The sequence below is a fragment of the Prionailurus viverrinus genome, chromosome D2 (assembly GCF_022837055.1).
Source record: "Prionailurus viverrinus isolate Anna chromosome D2, UM_Priviv_1.0, whole genome shotgun sequence".
NCBI classification, from domain to species: domain Eukaryota; kingdom Metazoa; phylum Chordata; class Mammalia; order Carnivora; family Felidae; genus Prionailurus; species Prionailurus viverrinus.
The window spans coordinates 3330172-3350207 of NC_062571.1; the positions used below are offsets into that span (position 1 = coordinate 3330172).

The 20036-nt window shown below is 38.8% G+C and overlaps 1 protein-coding gene across 1 annotated transcript in view; it reads left to right on the top strand.

The window, feature by feature from the left end:
• The window catches only part of PCDH15 (protocadherin related 15), an 850076-nt gene that overhangs the window by 440994 nt on the left and 389046 nt on the right, over positions 1 to 20036 (top strand). The window contains exon 9 of the mRNA XM_047824821.1: positions 19190 to 19298. Within this exon, the coding sequence (XP_047680777.1) occupies positions 19190 to 19298 (109 nt within the window). The remainder of the gene's footprint in view (positions 1 to 19189; positions 19299 to 20036) is intronic.

A 20036-nucleotide genomic window follows, 5' to 3' on the forward strand; every position in this document is an offset into this window, starting at 1 on the left:
TCAGTTATATCTTAACTCATTGACAAAGGAAATCTTTTTTTACTGTTTCATCACTCAAAAAAAGAATCATCCCATCACTTATAGATCTATACATCTAATTGATAGATAGATAGATAGATGTATCTATCACAATGAGAGGGGAGAGAGAGAATAAAAGGGAATAAGAGAATAAAAAAGACTTTTATTGCAGGGCAATATTTTGGATGGTAGAGATACAGAGATTGTGATCATGTACCTATAAGGAACTTACATTTTAGTACAGAGAGAACATTGAACGTTAAATGAATAAAGAAATGAGGCAAACACTGCTATATACCGTGGAGAACATGACCAATAGTGATACTGAGTGGGAATGAATGAAGGAGTTTTCATGGGTAGAGCAGTCAGGGAGGGCTTCTCTGAGGAAGGGGCTTTGAAGCCTGACTTGTGAGGTAGAAAAGCTAAATAGACAGCAGATGTAAGAACCCTGGGAGTGGAACTGTTTGAGTTAGTTTAATAAGAAAAAGTAAAACTTGTGGAAAACTCCTGTGTAACTTACTGCTTCAGGAGACATCTTTGTCTCCATGTTTCCCTTCCCTGTGCTTCGATGGGTGGCTGGGTGCTTCGTTCTCCTGCCTTGTGTGCACTGCTCAAGTTGATCACATCTGTCAGGGGCCACTAAGAGAAACAGAGCCCATGGCACCTAGTTACACAGAGGGGATTTGATGCAGGGAGCCGGGCAGCAGAGGCACAGAAGAGGGGTGGGCGACTCAGGAGCAGCCATAGCAGGAAGCTTCCCATAGGAGCCCTTTTCCCTCCACGCTCATTTGGGAATTCTGCAGCTGTCTGCTGCACATCTCTCTGGGCACATACTGAGGGACACACAAAAATGAACAAGACGTAGACCTTGTGTTCAAGGATCTGAGGGTCTAGTATGAGAATATGCGTGTACAAGTGGGGGCACCCGAGTGGCTCAGTGGGTTGAGCATCCGACTCTTGATTTCAGTTCAGGTCATGACCTCACAGTTCAAGAGATCGAGCCCCCTGTCAGGCTCTGCAGTGACAGCACAGAGCCTGCTTGGGATTCCCTCTCTCTCTCTCTCTCTCTCTCTCTCTCTCTCTCTCTCTCTCTCTCGTGCCTCCTCCCCCGTGCTCTCTCTCTCTCAAAATAAATAAATAAAATTTTAAAAAATCCAACTACAAGTGATCAGAAACAGGCAATACCAGTTCTGTGAGAATTCAGAGGAAGGAAAGATCAACTCTGGTTGGAGGATCAGGAAGAGCCTCAAGAAGGAGGTGCCATTTGAGCAGATCCTTGAACTTTTTGGATATTAGGAGGTCACAGAGGGCACAGCGGGGACAAAGAGGTGGACGGAGGGAGTGAGGTGGGTTACAGTCAGTCGTAAACATTTTTGGGTTTGGCTGCAAGAGTATGCAAATGGAAGCAATGGCAAATATGTACGGAAAGGGAGTAGGCTGGAGCCACATTTTGGAAACCTTTTGTAGACCAAGCTTCAGAATATAGACTCCAGGCACTGGACCTTGGTTTGGGAAACTGTAGCCCAGAGGCCAAGTCTGGACTTGGCCCGGGAGGGAAGGGAGTGTGCTACAGATGAGCATTTGCAACCTGCTTGATGATAGAGAACCACTAGGATTGAACCCCAGTTAAGTGAAATCTTATCTTCCCTGAGAAAAGATTTCCACTCTCCTCATTAACATATCTGTATTACCAAAAAAGAAAAAAAAAATCATTATTATATATTGATTTTTTTTTGTCAATAAACAGTTTTGGAGAAAAAGAAAAAATAAAGAATGCCAGCGATGCCTGAGTCTGCTGGGGAGGAACATGGACATGGGAGGGTGCAGTTGGACAGCGGGGTACCCAAGGGCCCAGACTCCTCCTCAGGGTGCACGTTTCTTGAGGCTTGTAATGGGTTTCTCAACAGTGCTCTTGTGAAGGGCGTGGGTGGCTGGGTGGCTCAGTCGGTTGAGAGTCTGACTCTTGGTTTTGGCTCAGGTCGTGATCCCAGGGTCCTGGGATCCAGCCCTGCGTCGGGCTCCATGCTGAGTGTGGAGCCTGCTTGGGGTTCTCGTCTCTCCCTCTGCCCCTCTCCCCTCTGCTCTCTATAGCTCTCTATGTCAAATAAATAAAATTTAAAAAAAAGAAAGAAAGAAAACACTGATGTTGTGAAAATTAAAGGGAACCCGGCACAGCCAGAGTATCAGTAAGTGTGATTCCATTTCTTTTCACTGTCTTTCAATAAGTAGTTGTGGGTTGAACAACCAATCTCAAATATTTTCTAAGTAAATAAAGCTGACCATCCATTCCTCATCACGTAAAACAAAAATATTTAGGAGTTTCCTTGTTCTTTACTGATCCCTGTGGAATAGTTCAAATTCTTTTTCCATTGAGATCTGCACTTTTTCCCTCTTTTTCATTCCCAACCTTCTACCAGTTTACATCAGTTGAAAAGCAGCATGTAGGGGCACCTGGGTGGTGCAGTCGGTTAAGCGTCTGACTTCAGCCAGGTCACAATCTCGCGGTCCGTGAGTTCGAGCCCCGCGTCGGGCTCTGGGCTGATGGCTCGGAGCCTGGAGCCTGTTTCCGATTCTGTGTCTCCCTCTCTCTCTGCCCCTCTTCCGTTCATGCTCTGTCTCTCTCTCTCCCCAAAAAAATAAATGTTGAAAAAAAAATTTTTTTAAAAAGAAAAGCAGCATGTACACTTTCGTTAAGTTGTGGGTCTGTGTGTCTTCTGATGCCTTCCTAGTAGTTTGAATACTTTGAGTTGGAATTTGAGGAATAGACAGCAACAGGATCCCGAAAGCAGGCTTACCATTATTAAATTTTGATATTCGGAAACATTACATCATAAGAAGACAATCATGGTTTCCAACAATGAGAATAAATACAGGGGCACCTGGGTGGCTCAGTCAGTTAAGCGTCGACTTCAGCTCAGGTCATGATCTCGTAGTTCGAGTGCTGTAGTGCTGACAGCTCAGAGCCTGGAGCCTGCTTCAGATTCTGTGTCTCCCTCTCCCTCTCCTCCCTCTCCTTCTGTCTCTCTCTCTCTCTCTCTCTCTCTCTCTCTCTCTCTCTCTCAAAAATAAATAAACATAAAAAAAAAGAATAGATAGAACTTCTACAGGAGTCCTCAGTGACAAGAGCTGCAGAAGCTTGTGAGTTCCAGTGTGGTGTGAATTGTTGTTCATAAGGTTGTAAAGGAGGTGGCTTGCACAAACCACGCCCCAAGAGACTTTGCGCAGGGTCAGGATTTGGGACAGATTGTCAGAAACGGTTAGAAGGGGACACGTGGTTTGCATAAATCTTTACACAAGAATTTCCTGAGCTGTGTTTCCAGAGGCAGATTACCTAGAGCTGCCCTCACCTATTACTATCAAATTTGCTTTGTGGAGTCAGGACTGTCAAGTGTGATTCCTGGACCCACACTTTGAAAATTGTCAACATGGTGGCAAATCAGCACATTCTGTGTGGAAGACATCCTTGCTACCAGCACGGGAACAAGGGAAGGAAAAAACAATTTCACTGAAGCTCTGAAGACAAGTTGGGAAGCTTGGCAGATGGTTCCAGAGACCCTGTGAGCAAGATCAGCAATGCCATTTGAAAAAGACTTAGGAAGCATCCATCAGAGCCCTGAAGGCACCTGTATCCAGTTATTGAGGGATCCCCTGTTGTGGTTTAAGTAGCCTCTGTTGTGAGGACAAAATAGCTGAAAACCAGCCTGGGTCATACTTCTTCAAACAGTAAAACCAAGGGTTTCAGTCTGTGTTTCCACAAAAAGAGCCCAGACTTTCCAGGGTCCTTCAGGGCGCTGGGCATGTAAATGTCGCTGGTTTCATTTTGGGAAGTTCATATTTTGTTTGCGATTCAGAAGCAAGAAGCCAGCCGCAGGAACGGGGTGAGAGCGCATGGAAACCAGACCTTGTGTTTATTCTGTTCTGTGACCTGAGGCGGACACAGTCCTGTGAAGAGAAACAGGATGGCTACACCTGTCATGCAATGAGCCTTTCTCTTTCTCGCCTCATGTTGTCAGGAAATCCACGTAGCGTGAGCTCTATAAAGAATTAGGAGCTCCTTGTACTAGTGTCTCCTGGTGTGTATTTCCGTGTCAGTGGCCTTTTATAGATTTCCTGTTTGTCAAGAGGAGGCTGGTGTACTATTTACAAATTCTTCTCCTTGCTGATTAAGTCGTGAAGGATAACTCTGGGTGAGAGTCCTGTTGGAAACAAGAGGATGCTTCTTTTGCTTTATTCACCTTTCATTAACCGGAAACAGATCAAGAGCTGAAGGTATATTGTGTTCCAAATGAACATCCAATAGGGTAAGTTCAGTTTCTTCAATGCCTAGGATATAATACGTATGATGAAACTGGCCATCTGAAATTACTTATTTATATCCCCCGTCTTATTAATCTCAGGAATGTTTCTGCAAAGCAAAATGGCAGTGTGGATATAATTGCTGCTGGTATACTTTTCCTAGAGCTGATACACAAATGGGTTTTGTGTCTAAAATTCTCCACAATATCAGATTAAATAAAACTGGAAAATGCCACTAATATCTTTTTTTAGCTAATATTACATACCTGTATGGTCTATTAAATTAAAAATACCATAGTTGATATCTACAATCGAGGTTAAAAAACATTTTTTTTAAAGGGCACCTGGGTGGCTCAGTTGTTTAAATGTCCAGCTTTAGCTCAGGTCATGATCTCGTGGTTCCTGAGTTCGGGCCCCGCAGCTGACAGCTAGGAACCTGGAGCCTGCTTCGGATTCTGTGTCTCCTTCTCTGTCTGCTCTCTCTCTCTCTTTCTCTCTCTCTCAAAAATAAATGAACATTAATTTTCTTTCAAAAATGTATTACAAGAAACAAGTTATTTATTAAAAAAAAGTTTGAGTTTCAAATACAACTCAGTAAAGAATGCAATACAATGTGACCAAAGAGAAGAAAGTAAAACTAAGGAGATTCAAGACAGAAAAAAGAGGACTAAAGATGCAGGAATGAAGAAGGCATCATTAATAATGAATAACTGTTAATACTTAGCACTTGCTAGGAGCTATGTGATAAGGATTAAACTTTTCTTCAGTTAATTACCAACCCGCTCAGGGAAAAAACTAGAACTCCTTTATTTACTTTGTGGACCAGCAGAGGGTGAAGCTCCCAGAAGCTAGAGAACTTGAGAGGCAGGACCCTGTGTGGTCCTCGTGGACACATGAATACTGCCCCTGCCATGCAACTGTCTCCTGGGGTACCTTCCAGGAGCACATGAGTCCATGGGGGATAAGACAGTAACCATCAGATGGCCAAATAGAAGTATAACTAATTGGTGTTGACAAAGGCATTAGGTAAAGTGACCAAAAGCAGTAACAAAGATACCATAGAATGAATGAGAATAAATCTTCCAAATTTTATAAAACACCTAGGTTTGCAGATTGAAAATGTTCAAACCATGAAACACAGTGAAGGTAAGGAGACCAATACTTAGAAGAGGCTGGTATGCTATGTTTACTTCAAGATAAAAGCAAATTTGGGGGCACCTGGATGGCTCCATCGGTTAAGTGTCTGACTTCACTCAGATCACGGTTCTCCTTATTTGTAGGTTCAAGTCCCGTATCAGGCTCTGTGCTGACAGTTCAGAGCCTGGAGCCTGCTTCTGATTCTGTGTCTCCCTCTTTCTCAGTCTCTCCCCTACTCACTCTCTGTCCCTCAAAGGTGAATAAATGTTAAAAAATTAAAATAAAAGATAAAATCAAATTTCTATTGGATAGTAAAAAAAATTAACAAAGAAAGAAAATATTAGTTATAATTCAGAAATCTGCTCCAAGAGAGACAATAGAGGAAATGTTATTTACTTATTTTTAATTTTTTTAACGTTTGTTCATTTTTGAGAGGCAGAGCATGAGCAGGCAGGGAGCAGAGAGAGAGAGGGAGACACAGAACCTGTGTCTGTCAGCACAGAGCCCGATGCGGACTCAAACTCATGAACTGCGAGATCATGACCTGAGCTGAAGTCAGACTCTGAACTGACTGAGCCACCCAGGAGCCCCTATGGAAGAAATTTTATGAAGGGAGAATATAAAATTCAGTCATATTTTCATTCAGGTGTGAAATAACTGGCATTCTCACAGCTGCAAGGACTCACATGTTCTTACTGAAAAAATACTCAGCGACTTATGCCACTTGACTGTTGAATAAAAATAAAGAATTTAGAAAGAAGTAAACCATGGTATAAATGTTTAGGTGTGAACATCAAAACCAATAAAACAAAGTGAAGTCTATAACCCAGCAAAACTTTAATCTAAGTATGTTAATTTCTCGCTCGCTGTCTCTGTCTGTCTGTCTCTCTCTCTATGTATATATATATACAGAGAATATATATAATATAATATAATATAATATAATATATAATAAAACATGACATAATATATATAATACATATGTAACTGAATGCAGGAATATAAAATAATTCTTAAAGGAAATGTAAAATATACTAGTAAGGTGGTTTCAGTTCTCAAATTTTATTAACAAGGGCAGCAGTTGGCTGTGTGTGTGTGTGTGTGTGGCGGGGTGGGGAGGGCGTTCAGGATCTGGAGGAAGAATTGTCGCAAATGAGATACAACAAATGCAATGACATGGTATTTTCTTGTTTGGAATGCCATCATATTCATTTTCTACCAGTTTTGTTGCTGGTTTTCTGTAAACCCAGATTATTTGGATCCAGTTCCTAATTTTAAGTCATTGTACGTCCTTTCCATGCCTGCTTTCCACACACGCACATTCCTGAACTTCACAGGTCTTATAGGATAGAGGAGGTCTGAATTGCTATTTTAAGTTTTTGTGGTGATAGACAAATCAATACTATTAAAACAGTGTAACACAATATGATAGAAACAGGATTATTTGGTTTGGGGAAGGGATTGAATTTTCTGCTGATGTCCATTTAAGACGGAGAAGGGCGAAAGCAAAGAAAGTATGCAAATAGTTTTACTTTGCTCACAAAAAAGGAAAAAAAAAAGTTAAAATTCCAGCCACATTTTGACGACTATTAAGTCCTTAGTATACAACTTTCTTGATAGACTGAAACATTAAATTTAAATGTTGGAAACATAATACCTGAAACTAAATGGAATTCAGTATTTAGAGAACCTTCAGATGGTGAAAGACTAAGCAGAAATCAAACAGAGAAAGAGGGATAAATTTGAATACATAAAAATGCCAAGTTTCTAGATGTCAAAAACAAGTAACATTAAAAGGCAAACAACACACTAAAAAAATTGTAAGACTACTAACAAAGTGTTGATTTCTGTTCTATGCACATATGCCATGGAAATAAAATTTTAAAATATCAAAATCAAAAAAGATAGGCAAAGTAAATGAACAGAAGAATCAGCAATAGATATATCACATAAATTATGCTAGCAACCAAAGAAATGTAAAATTAAACCTTACACATACTTAGCAATACTCTAGGCATATATCACCCTCAGCATTCACAAATACGTGCTGTTATAAATACTGAGGAGGAAATAAACCATCACAGTCTCTCTGGAAAGCCATCTGGCAATTTGTACAAAGGAGTTCAACATGTTCTCGTTCCTTGATCCAGAAATTCTGCATCCAGGAATCTAACACATGGATAGAATTAAAGACACAGAATGATAACAAATCCGATATAAGCAACTCAAGCGTACAACACTAAAGCCTAATTTATAACCCTAGTGGAGGTTGCATATTGTTGCAAGTTGTGTTTTTGAAGCATATTTATTGGCTTAGAACTATGATTATGAAGTAGTGAGAGGTAAAATAGCAAAATTCGTACATGCAAAGTGGTGAAATATCATGTGCGTAAATAGATGATAGATACGTGGGTGACAAATACTGATGGAAAATACCTCACCATGTTGGCAGTGGGCTATCACTGGGTTGTTTGGTTTAAAATACTTTGTATTTGTTTTTTTTTAACTTTATGTATGTATGTATGTATGTATGTATTTATTTATTTATTATTTTTAATATGAAATTTATTGTCAAATTGGTTTCCATACAACACCAGTGCTCATCCCAACATGATACCCTCCAGTTCCATCCACATAGTTGCAAATGGCAAGATTTTATTATTTTTGATTGCCGAGTAATACTCCATTGTATGTATACCACATCTTCTTTATCCATTCATCCATTGATGGGCATTTGGGCTCTTTCCATACTTTGGCTATTGTCAATAGCACTGCTATAAACATTGGGGTGCATGCGCCCCTTCGAAAGAGCACACCTGTATCCCTTGGATAAAAACCTAGTAGTCCAATTGCTGAGTTGTAGGATAGTTCTATTTTTAATTTTTTGAGGAATCTCCATACTATTTTCCAGAGAGGCGACACTACTTTGCATTCCCACCGGCAGTGCAAAAGAGATCCTCTTTCTCCGCATCCTTGCCAGCATCTGTTGTTGCTTGAGTTGTTAATTTTAGCCATTCTGACTGGTGTGAGGTGGTATCTCATTTTGGTTTTAATTTGTTTTTTGATCATGAGTGATGTTTAGCATTTTTTCAGGTGTCTATTAACCATCTGGATGTCTTCTTTGGAAAAGTGTCTATTCCTGTCCTTTGCCCATTTCTTCATTGGATTATTTGGTTTTTAGGTGTTGAGTTTGATAAGTTCTTTATAGATTTTGGATACTAACCCTTTATGTGATCTGTCATTTGCAAATATCTTCTCCCATTCTGTTGGTTGCCTTTTAGTTTTGCTGATTGTTCCTTTGCTGTAGAGAAGCTTTTTACCTTGATGAGGTCCCAGTAGTTTATTTTTGCTCTTATTTCCCTTGCCTCTGGAGACGAGTTGAGTAAGAAGTTGCTGCAGCTGAAGTCAAAGAGGTTTTTGCCTGTTTTCTCCTCTAGGATTTTGATGGCTTCCTGTCTTACGTTTAGGTCTTTCATCCATTTTGGGTTTTTGTATGGTGTAGAAAGTGGTCCAGGTTCATTCTTCTCCATGTCGCTGTCCATTTTTCCCAGCACCACTTGGTGAAGAGACTGTCTTTATTCCATTGGATATTCTTTCCTGCTTTGTCAAAGATTAGTTGGCCATACATTTGTGAGTCCATTTCTGGGTACATGCAAAAATCCTCAACAGGATGTGAGCCAACCAGATCCACCAACGTATTAAAAGAATTGTTCACCCTGACCAAGTGGGATTTATACCTGGGCTGCAGGGCTGGTTCAATATCTGCAAAACAATTAACGTGATTCATCACATCAATAAAAGAAAGGACAAGAACCATATGATCCTCTCAATAGAGGCAGAGAAAGCATTTGACAAAATACAGCATCCTTTCTTGATAAAAACTCTCAAGTAGGGATAGAAGGATCATACCTCAAGATCATAAAAGCCATATATGAAAGACCCACCGCTAATATCATCCTCAATGGAGAAAAACTGAGAACTTTCCCTGTAAGGTCAGGAACACTACAGGGATGTCCACTCTTGCCACTGTTATTCAGCATAGAATTGGAAGTCCTATCCTCAGCAATCAGATAACACAAAGGAAAAAACCTATCCAAACTAGCAAGGAGGAAGTCAAACTTTCACTCTTCACAGATGACATGATCCTCTATACAGAAAATCCAAAAAATTGCACCAAAAAACCTACTAGAACTGATCCATGAATTCAGCAAAGTTGCAAGATATCAAATCAATGCACAGAAATTGGTTGCATTTGTATACACCAATAATGAAGCAACAGAAAGAGAAATCATGGAATTGATCCCATTTACAATTCCACCAAAACCCATAAAATACCTAGGCATAAACCTAACCAAAGAGGTGAAAAAAATGTATACACTGAAAACTATAGAATACTTTTTTTATTTTTTTTAAATTTTTATTTATTTTTGAGAGAGAGAGAGAACATGAGCAGGGAAGGGGCAGAGAGAGAGGGAGACACAGAATCTGAAGCAAGTTCCAGGCTCCGAGCTGTCAGTACAGAGCCCAATGTGGGGCTTGATCTCATGGACAGCGAGATCATTACCTGAGCCAAAGAGTCATGCAACCAACTTAGCCACCCAGGTGCCCCCGAAAACTATAGAAATCTTATAAAAGAAATTGAAGAAGACACAAAAAAATGGAAAAAGATTCCATGCTCCTGGATAGGAAGAACAAATATTGTTAAAATGTTGATACTACCCAAAGCAATCTACATATTCAATGGAATCCCTATCAAAATAACACCAGCATTCTTCACAGAGCTAGAACAAACAATCCTAAAATTTGTATGGAACCAAAAAAGACCCCGAATAGCCAATGCAATCCTGAAAAAGAAAACCAAAGTAGGAGGCATCACAATCCTAAACTTCAAGCTGTACTGCAAAGCTGGAATCATCAAGACAGTATGGTACTGGCACAGAAACAGACACTTAGATTAATGGAATGGAACAGAGAACCCAGAAATGGACCCATAAATGTTTTTATTTGTATTTGTACTTAACAGTATACTCCAAGATGATTTTTTCTTTATCAGAAAGACAAGAAAATAATTTTTTGCTGTGTATCTACAGATGTCTTCCATGGCCAATGTGAAAATTGTGGAATTTTATGTGAAATTTTAATGTAATAATAATGAAAATTACGCTATACTGTTTTTATGGCACTTTAATGGCTCACCCCAAAATATTCCTAAATTATCTATCAATCTGTCTTATATTTATCTATCTACCTATTGATTGTGGGTTCTTCTAACTCCCTTATCCAGCCTCCATCAGATGCAACCATAACCTGCCTTTCCACGAGTCTCACCTCTGCTACATGGATCAAAATTTACTTTCTTCAAGCTATGCATACTTGAATTTCTCTGATACTTGGTATTTTGAATATCTCACTCAGAATAGTTTAACATGTGAGTTTTCTGTCAGAGCTCTCTCTTAATATTTATCAATAGATGTCTTTATTAAAAGAATTCTAAATGAACCTGTGTACATGTACTTGGAGTCCCTGTGACTGAGCGCTTCTCCATAAGAACTTCTTAATAAATTAGGGAATTATTGCAGACTTTCTGTAATCAAAGTGTAGGGAATGAGTTTATAAATTGGGTGTAAAACTAATGCAGCTTAGTATATTCACTGAAAAGAATTTCACTGAAGCTTCTGTTTAATAAAGTGAAATGTTCATTTTGAGTGAATATTCAACTCTGTGATACACCATCTTAAAGTTATGTTTAAGTCTAATCATTAGATAATTTTCTTTGCAGCTTTTAGATCTAAATCTTGGTCTAAAATCAAATAGTAATGATAGGCCCCCTTCATTCCCTCAAACATTTGATCAGGTATGCAATTCTAAATAAAACCTTCAAAATCCATGTCAGTGTCACGTTTCAAGAAAAATATGCAAGATATGGTAAAATTAGCTTCCAGCTAGAAATGAAAACAATCCCATCACTCTCTCTCTCTGCTTATAACTTGAAGCCAATTTTAATGCTAATATAGTACAATTAAAATAATAAAGTAATCTTAATACTATGATCTATAATGACTTCCATTACTAAGCATGGCACTTACTGTTTTATTCATTTATGTACTGTCTTTCATGAATCCCTATACCAATTAATGAAATGTATATATTATTAACTTCACTATGAAAAGTATGATTAAAAGGCTGAGGGATTAAACAACTTCTCAAGAGGTGATATTGCAACTTATTTGGCAAGATTGGAATGTTTTACTTAGGATACAGGAGCTCGCCACTCAGTCTCCTGGAATGTTTTAGAGACTGTTGATTACACTGAAGGCCATCGCTGTGAAGCACTTTGAGCCGACATCTCTGTATTCTGAGCATTCTTGTGGCCACCTTACTCTTCCCTTTAGGTGGGCGTAGTATCTTTGTGAATGAAAGATGCTCATACAGCCTCAGTATGTGTATTTGGATGTCTTACAGGAGCCCAGAGAGCAAGGCTAGGTCAATGAGGCTCGTGAATACCCTGAATAATACAGAACTGAGAAGTCTCTCATTCAACAGTTCTTAGTGCCTGTGTAACACATGTATTTCTGGTGCTGTCAATACAACCGATCCCTGCTCTCAAGAAAGTTCTAGGCAAGGAAACTCAGACACACGGTTCTAGTGAGTGTTAGATAAATTTTAATAAGGAAGAGTGCAATATTCTCTGTATAGAAATGCATAAGGGAAATTATCAGGTATACCTCAGGTCAAAATATAGGGATGGGTAGAGCAAATAGACAAGTATAAAGGGAAAGAAAAATGGGTAAGTGGGAGAATGAGAAACTTTTCTTCAGCAAGACAACATTAATAGGCTCTAAATGAAAGCCGTAGAGTGGGATATAATATTTATTGAACAGTCAGCTGATAAAAAGACTTACACTGTGATATATGGAGAGCTCTTATGAACCAGTAAGGCAAAGTAGGAGAACAGACGAAAGACACGAAACAACACTTCACAAATGTCCAACATTGTAAAACAGTTCAAATCACTGTGAGGTGACGATGCGTACCTACTGAATGGCTAAACTTACCAACTGTCAGCAGAGCAGTGGACCACTCACAATAGAACGTGAGCTCACACGACAAGTTTAGAAGACTTAAAATGGCAGGGACCTAGCCCATACATGCGTGTCTGACAATTATATTCTTGTATTTCACACAAATGCCTTCATGTGTAAGAACACACGCAGAAGGACCTAGTGCTGTTCTTCACGGCATGCCCTGGAAACAACCCAAACGCCATCACCAGTGTGAAAAGGAAACGAAGTTGGGGGTGTCTGTCTAATGAACACAGTACATCCATTAAAACGAGAACGCAGGGACTACACTTGATGTACCTAACTCCCACATGCATGCCGACCATGTAAGACTTAGTAATACTTGAACAAAGTCAGTAATTAAATGACATTGTATAGTTCTATTTGTATACGGTTTCAAACAAGTGAAAGTAATCTATGATAATAGAAAGCAGGCCATCTTTAGAGTGGAAGGAGCAAGAGCGATTGATAGAAAATATAGAGAATAGAGAGCTTCTGAAATATTGACGATATTCTAGTTCTTAATGTCATGGCATTTAGAATTAAATACAACTTGGTGATAGTTCATCAGGTTATGGATTTATGGTTTATAAAAGTCTGTCATATATAGCCCTTCCATACAAAGTTTAGTTTTTAAAAGCAAGTTGTATTTTGTTGCAACAAATAATCCTTGTAAACACATCCCTGAGCATACGTTTCATTATTTATGTAAAATAAATTGCTCAAAATGAACTACTGGGACCTTATGAAGATAAAAAGCTTCTGCACAGCAAAGGAAACAACCAACAAAACTAAAAGGCAACCAACGGAATGGGAAAAGATATTTGCAAATGACATATCGGACAAAGGGCTAGTATCCAAAATCTATAAAGAGCTCACCAAACTCCACACCCGAAAAACAAATAACCCAGTGAAGAAATGGGCAGAAAACATGAATAGACACTTCTCTAAAGAAGACATCCGGAGGGCCAACAGGCACATGACAAGATGCTCAACGTCGCTCCTCATCAGGGAAATACAAATCAAAACTACACTCAGATATCACCTCACACCAGTCATAGTCGCCAAAATGAACAAATCAGGAGACTATAGATGCTGGAGAGGATGCGGAGAAACGGGAACCCTCTTGCACTGTTGGTGGGAATGCAAATTGGTGCAGCCGCTCTGGAAAGCAGTGTGGAGGTTCCTCAGAAAATTAAAAATAGACCTACCCTATGACCCAGCAATAGCACTGCTAGGAATTTATCCAAGGGATACAGGAGTAGTGATGCATAGGGCCACTTGTACCCCAATGTTTATAGCAGCACTCTCAACAATAGCCAAATGATGGGAAGAGCCTAAATGTCCATCAACTGATGAATGGATAAAAAAATCGTGGTTTATATACACAATGGAGTACTACATGGCAATGAGAAAGAATGAAATATGGCCCTTTGTAGCAACGTGGATGGAACTGGAGAGTGTGATGCTAAGTGAAATAAGCCATACAGAGAAAGACAGATATCATATGGTTTCACTCTTACGTGGATCCTGAGAAACTTAACAGAAACCCATGGGGGAGGGGAAGGAAAAAAAAAAAGAGATTAGAGTGGAAGAGAGCCAAAGCAGAAGAGACTCAAAAAACTGAGAACAAACTGAGGGTTGATGGGGGGTGGGAGGGAGGGGTGGGTGGGTGATGGGTATTGAGGAGGGCACCTTTTGGGATAAGCACTGGGTGTTGTATGGAAACCAATTTGACAATAAACTTCATATATTTAAAATAAATAAATAAATAAAATAAAGACAATATCACAAAAATAAATAAAATAAAATAAATTTCTTTTCCTAATTCAAAAAAAATAATAAATTGCTCAAACTACATTTATTAGGTCTAAGCAAATAAATATCAAAGGCAAAGGCTCAAAGAAATGTTTTATAAACAACGTAGGTATTAGAACTATAGATCAAATATGCAGTTGCAAGGATGGTCAGATGCACTTTTGGAATACAGCAGTCCATCACAGGATATACGACAAAAAATATATCTCAAAAACTTTTTCAGAGACACTTTAGAATAAAACAAAAGTATACAATTGAAGAACAGTGTCTTTAATCTTCTGTGCTTGCCAATACATTTATTTATTATGTGTATAAATAGTTACAGATGTATCTATACATAGACTACAGTAGCGGCATTCCAACTGAAACTTGCTTTCTCATTCTGGAGTTGAAGATGTAGAAGGAGTAACTAACCCTCACTTACCTCAACAGTCCAACCGCCTCTTGTTATTTTCTCAAAAAGAATTCAGCAGTTGAACCTGAAAGCATTGTCTTAGATACACTGAAAAGACAAGGCACCCCTCCAGAAAAGCTAATTGGATACGAAGCTTATGTCCCTAGGGGAATAATCTTGGGTTTTATAATCATAGAATTATGCAGCATTTCTACCGGAGACAATCTTTTCGTTATTGTTTAATAGTTTCTATGATTATCTTCACGACACGAATCTCTTTATATGGAATCACCATCACTAAATATGTCAGGGAATTTAACTCTGGGGACTCAAAGCGGTGAAATGTGAATCCACTCTTCTGTGTACTTTTAACATGTGCGCATCAGCACGAACAGAATTCAGGAGATGGGACTTCTTCTCAAAGATATGAGTTCTTCTCAAAGACAAAGAAGGCTGCCTTCTCTGCAGAGAAGACAGATTTGCTTTAGGGGCAAGGCGCCCAAGAGCTTTGCAGTGTTTGGATGCCTTTTTTATGTGTCTCCTGGAATTCAACTTGATGAAGCAAGTATGTTGCAAACAGTTCCTCACTAGGCTAGGCGGTGGGTTATTAGATATTTTGTGTGCACCTGCCAACAGAGCCTTCTGTGAAGACTAATTGAGCAATTACTGCAATTATATGGTCATAAGGGAACCTTGTAATCCTGTCCTTAAGGATACCCAAGCATAATTAGGCCATGGGTGAATTTCCAAGTTCTTCAGCATAATTCTTCTTCTCTAATCCAGCGGTAAAATTAGAAGCTAAGAGAAATAAGGGGGCGGGAGAGGAACGGAGCAGTAGTTACTATCTGCTTGAAGAGGATGGTTCTTCAAAAGAAATGTGTCTCCTAGTTTTTCCCCTTTTCTAAGGCCTGGGGAGCCTGCTCTGGCAGTGGTCACCGCGGGCCGGTTTCCTTCAGGTCTGGCTCCGTGTGGTGATCTGCTACCGGGCTGGAAAATTCAGTACAATACAAGTTGACATGAATGTATTTAGTAAGTAGATATTAACTTGCCAAATATTATACATGATTGCATGTTTTTTCCCCCATAAAATTCTTTCTTTTCTAAGGAATAGTTTCTCGCTGGCATTTCCTTGGTTAGTTGTATGTCCTTCCAATCGCTGGCTATCTCCCATACAGAGATTTTTGGTGATGAAGAAGTTCAAAACTTGATGCATCTTATTATGTTGTTTCTTCTAAAGAGTACATGTTTCATTTTCCAACTCTGGCTTAAATGCTACTTATCTGTATAAAAAATTTCATTACATACTGTAACAGTAGCATCCTACACAAAACACAATATCCTTTAATGTTACATATTACCAGTGTTAGAAATTCTCAAGATTCAAGCAGCCCAATATACTTGGGATGTAATCTTAGAAATCATAGCTGAGAATTCATCCTTTTCACCTTTAAACCTAGATTTTCTTAAAAAAAAAATCAGTCCTAGGAAGTTATATAAGACAACTGTACTCCCAAATTTCCAGAAACTCATTGAAGCCTTCACCAAGAGGATTTATTTATTGTATTCTCACTAGTACAATTTGCTAATTTATAATATTAAAATTAGTACAGAGTATAGAAACTACACAGTGAAACAGGACTGAATGGCTTTAAATACATTTCATCCCACCTCCCTTCTTCACTTCTAGGCCCACTCTCCCGAGACAGCCACATGCTGGTATTTCTAGTTTCAATTCTTCTGATTCTAGATGTCACGTAATTCTAAACCGCGTACTTGTTTCTTTTTATTTCTTCAGTTCTCACCATACATTTATTAATAACCAACTATGAAAGATGAGGAATTTAATTAGAACCTTTCCCTCCCTTTTGGTTTTGTTTATTGTGTTATTTTTAGTTTTTTTTTCCTGTTGTTCATATAATTTTTAAAAATATGACTGAAACCCCATTTCTCATTCCAGCAACTTGTGCAGGAAGAGGATTTTAAACTATGTGACTCATTACCCAAACTAAAACTGTATATGTGTTGGTCACTTAGCAGAGAAAGGTGTCAGCAGAGAAACCCCAATGTGATCTGGTCATGTTTAGCACTCTCCCAGAAGACCTCAGGTTCAGTTTTTTTTTCTTGTTTTGTTTTCTGTTTTTTTGTTTCATTTTGCTTTTAATTCTAGGTAAGTTATTTCAAAAAGCAGGAGTCTAGGATCCCTTAGTATATTTCTCTGGCCATGGGAAGGAAGACAGGCTGCAAAACATCCTGAGGGGTGAATTCCCTTCGCAAGATCTGCATGCTACTGTACTTTTGGAAGACCCACCATAGATTTATTAGTTGAACCAGAACTGCAGTAGCTTGGCTGCATGCTGACTTTGGCTAACGCCATCAGGCTGCTTTGACGAATGTCTAGGATGACCTATCAGCCCTCTACTCCTGTGTTCAAACATACAGACTTGAAGAGCTTTGGATGCTTTCAGTGTCAGGAGAAATACAGGATTACAGAGAAAGGAAATTGTCTATTGGGCAGGTGTGTGTGTGCATGTGTGTGCGTGTGTGTGTGTGTGTGTGTGTGTGTGTGTGTGTGGTGAGAGAGAGAGAGAGAGAGAGAGAGAGAGAGAGAGAGAAGTGATGCAATGATAGAGTGAAACGGAGAACAAGGGACAGAAATAGGGAACAAGGGAAAGAGTTGAGGAAGACTGTTGTATTGTGATGTGTTGTATTGTGTGGAAAGAACAACAACCAAAAGAACAGTAGTCATCCTGATTTAATGGAGTGATTTTGATATTGGTTTGACATTTTCATGGATCTGAAGACACATTAAAAAGGTGAATACAGTATTGCAAAGTTATCCCTACCAGGAGCTCTTTGTTTTTAGGAAGATATTAAAAACGTTTAGGCTATGGAGAGCCTATTAGAGATTTTTAAGTCTGCAGAACCCCTAAGATGTATGTGAACTCCAAATATTTGCTCAATGATTACCTTTAATTATTTCAACTTCAAAAATTTAACATGTTTTAGCAATATACTTGTGTTTAATATAACTTACCGTAACTTAATCAAAGTTAAGTATTCCACGTTACAGTTTCATATTCTTGCATTTCTTTTCAGCAGGCCACTACTCTACATTTCTGCTGAGATTAGAAAGTACTGATTTTATATAAAAGTATATGATACATTTCAAGGTTCTCTCATTTGAGAAGATATAATATAAAATAATGTTGCAGTGATTCCTTAGACTGTGAAGTCAGATATTGAAACACATTATTTCCCTTTAAAATTACTAGTATGTTTGGACTGAGGGCTTGCAGAGACTTAAAGCAGTATTTCTCAAACTGTGTTCTAAGGCAATGTAAGAGTTCAAGGAGATGTTAATGGATGATTCTAGAAAATGTGCAAATAACACCCCCTTCTTAGATGGCCATTATGCAAATTAGCACAAAGTCTCTGAAAAGACCTGCAGGAAAGTGGATTCACTTTCTGAAAGTTTCTTTCATATCCTGTGTCGCAAGCTTATCTGTGAAGAGTGCACATTTGTTTTTTCAGCATATTTGTTACAAAGAATGATTGATCATTCAGTACAGGGGCCAAGAAACTCTGTCCTACATACCATTCGTCTTTGTATATAAAGCTTTATTGCAGCATAGTCATACCCACTTGGTTGATTTTGTGTTACAGTGTCAGAGTTGAGAAGCTGACACGGAGACTCTCTGTCCAGCAAAGCCTAAATATATTTATTATCTGGTCCTGCACAGAAAACTGCTTACCAATCCTGATAGTGGAACAGAATACCACTGGACATCATATTGGCAAACACTGGCTTGGAGAAATATATTATGATTTTAAACAGAGTCCTCTTGCATATAATTATAAATTAAATTTATATGCATGTACGTACATGCATAATATATAATCAATTTCGCTATATGACATTTGCAGTGATGGGGCTTTGATTTCTATTCAGTTAAAGCATTGATTTTTAAAATTTTGTTTTTAATGTAATTAAGTGATTACATTTTTAAATGTAATTTTTTTAATTTTTTTAATTTTAAATGTAAAAAGTAATTTTTAAAACATGAGTTAGGAAGAAAAAGAATGTAAATATTCTTACAAATCTTGTCTACAGACAGATAAAATTATATTTGGTAGCCTCATACTTCTGATTTAATTATCTAGGGAAGATGCAGATTTATTGATCTCTTTCTTCCTCGTCTTCCTCTTAGGAGAAAACCCTGATATAAAGTTCTAAGTGTGTAATTACTATGACTTTTCATTCTGACCCTGAGGACACACTGTTCCCTCTTTGAATTCAAAATTAACTAGTATAATGTGTTAAATTTCAAATCTCGAAAGCTGAGTTTAACTACTAGTTCAGGTATTGCCTAGCTGTCCAGACTGTAATGTCTCATATCTGAGTGTCAGTTCTCCATGAGGCGTTAAGAATAAAGTGGGACTAAACGCTCCCATTTTTTTTTTCCAGGAAGAACTGAACCCCATCGTGGTTACCCCGCCCATCCAAGCTGTTGACCAGGACCGGAACATTCAGCCGCCAGCAGATAGACCAGGCATCCTCTACTCTATCCTTGTTGGTCCGTAGCTGGTAACGTTTTACACTCTCACTCATCGTTCTAGAATCATGCATAAATAGTTGTATCCAATCAAAGGAAACACCTTTGGTAACAAAGGTGGCCTTCTTAGAAGTTACTATTTTTATGTAAAAATAAATTCAGAAATAATAATTTTCAGGGTGCATGGGTGGCTCAGCAGGTTAACCAGCCAACCCTTATTTTCTGCTCAGGTCGTGATCTCACTGTTGTGAGGCTGAGCCCAGCCTGCGTTGGGCTCCATGCTCAGAGTGGAGTCTGCTTAAGATTTTGTCTCTCCCTGGGGCGCCTGGGTGGCTCGGTCGGTTAAGCGTCCGACTTCGGCTCAGGTCATGATCTCGCGGTCTGTGGGTTCGAGCCCCGCATCAGGTTCTGTGCTGACAGCTCGGAGCCTGGAACCTGTTTCAGATTCTGTGTCTCCCTCTCTCTCTGCTCCTCCCCTGTTCATGCTCTGTCTCTCTCTGTCTCAAAAATAAATAACGTTAAAAAAAAAAAAAAAAAGATTTTGCCTCTCCCTCTCCGTCTCCCCGTCCCCAGCTTGTGCTCTCTGGCGCTCTCTCACAAAACAAAACAAAACAAAACGAAACCACATCTTTCCCCTCAGAATTAGCTTTAGTGAGATGTGTTAAACAAAAAATGGAAAACTTTCATTAAGGAAGTGAAACAACTTAAAAAAAATAGGATATTAATCTACATATTGGTAACTTTCTCTGTGTTCCATCA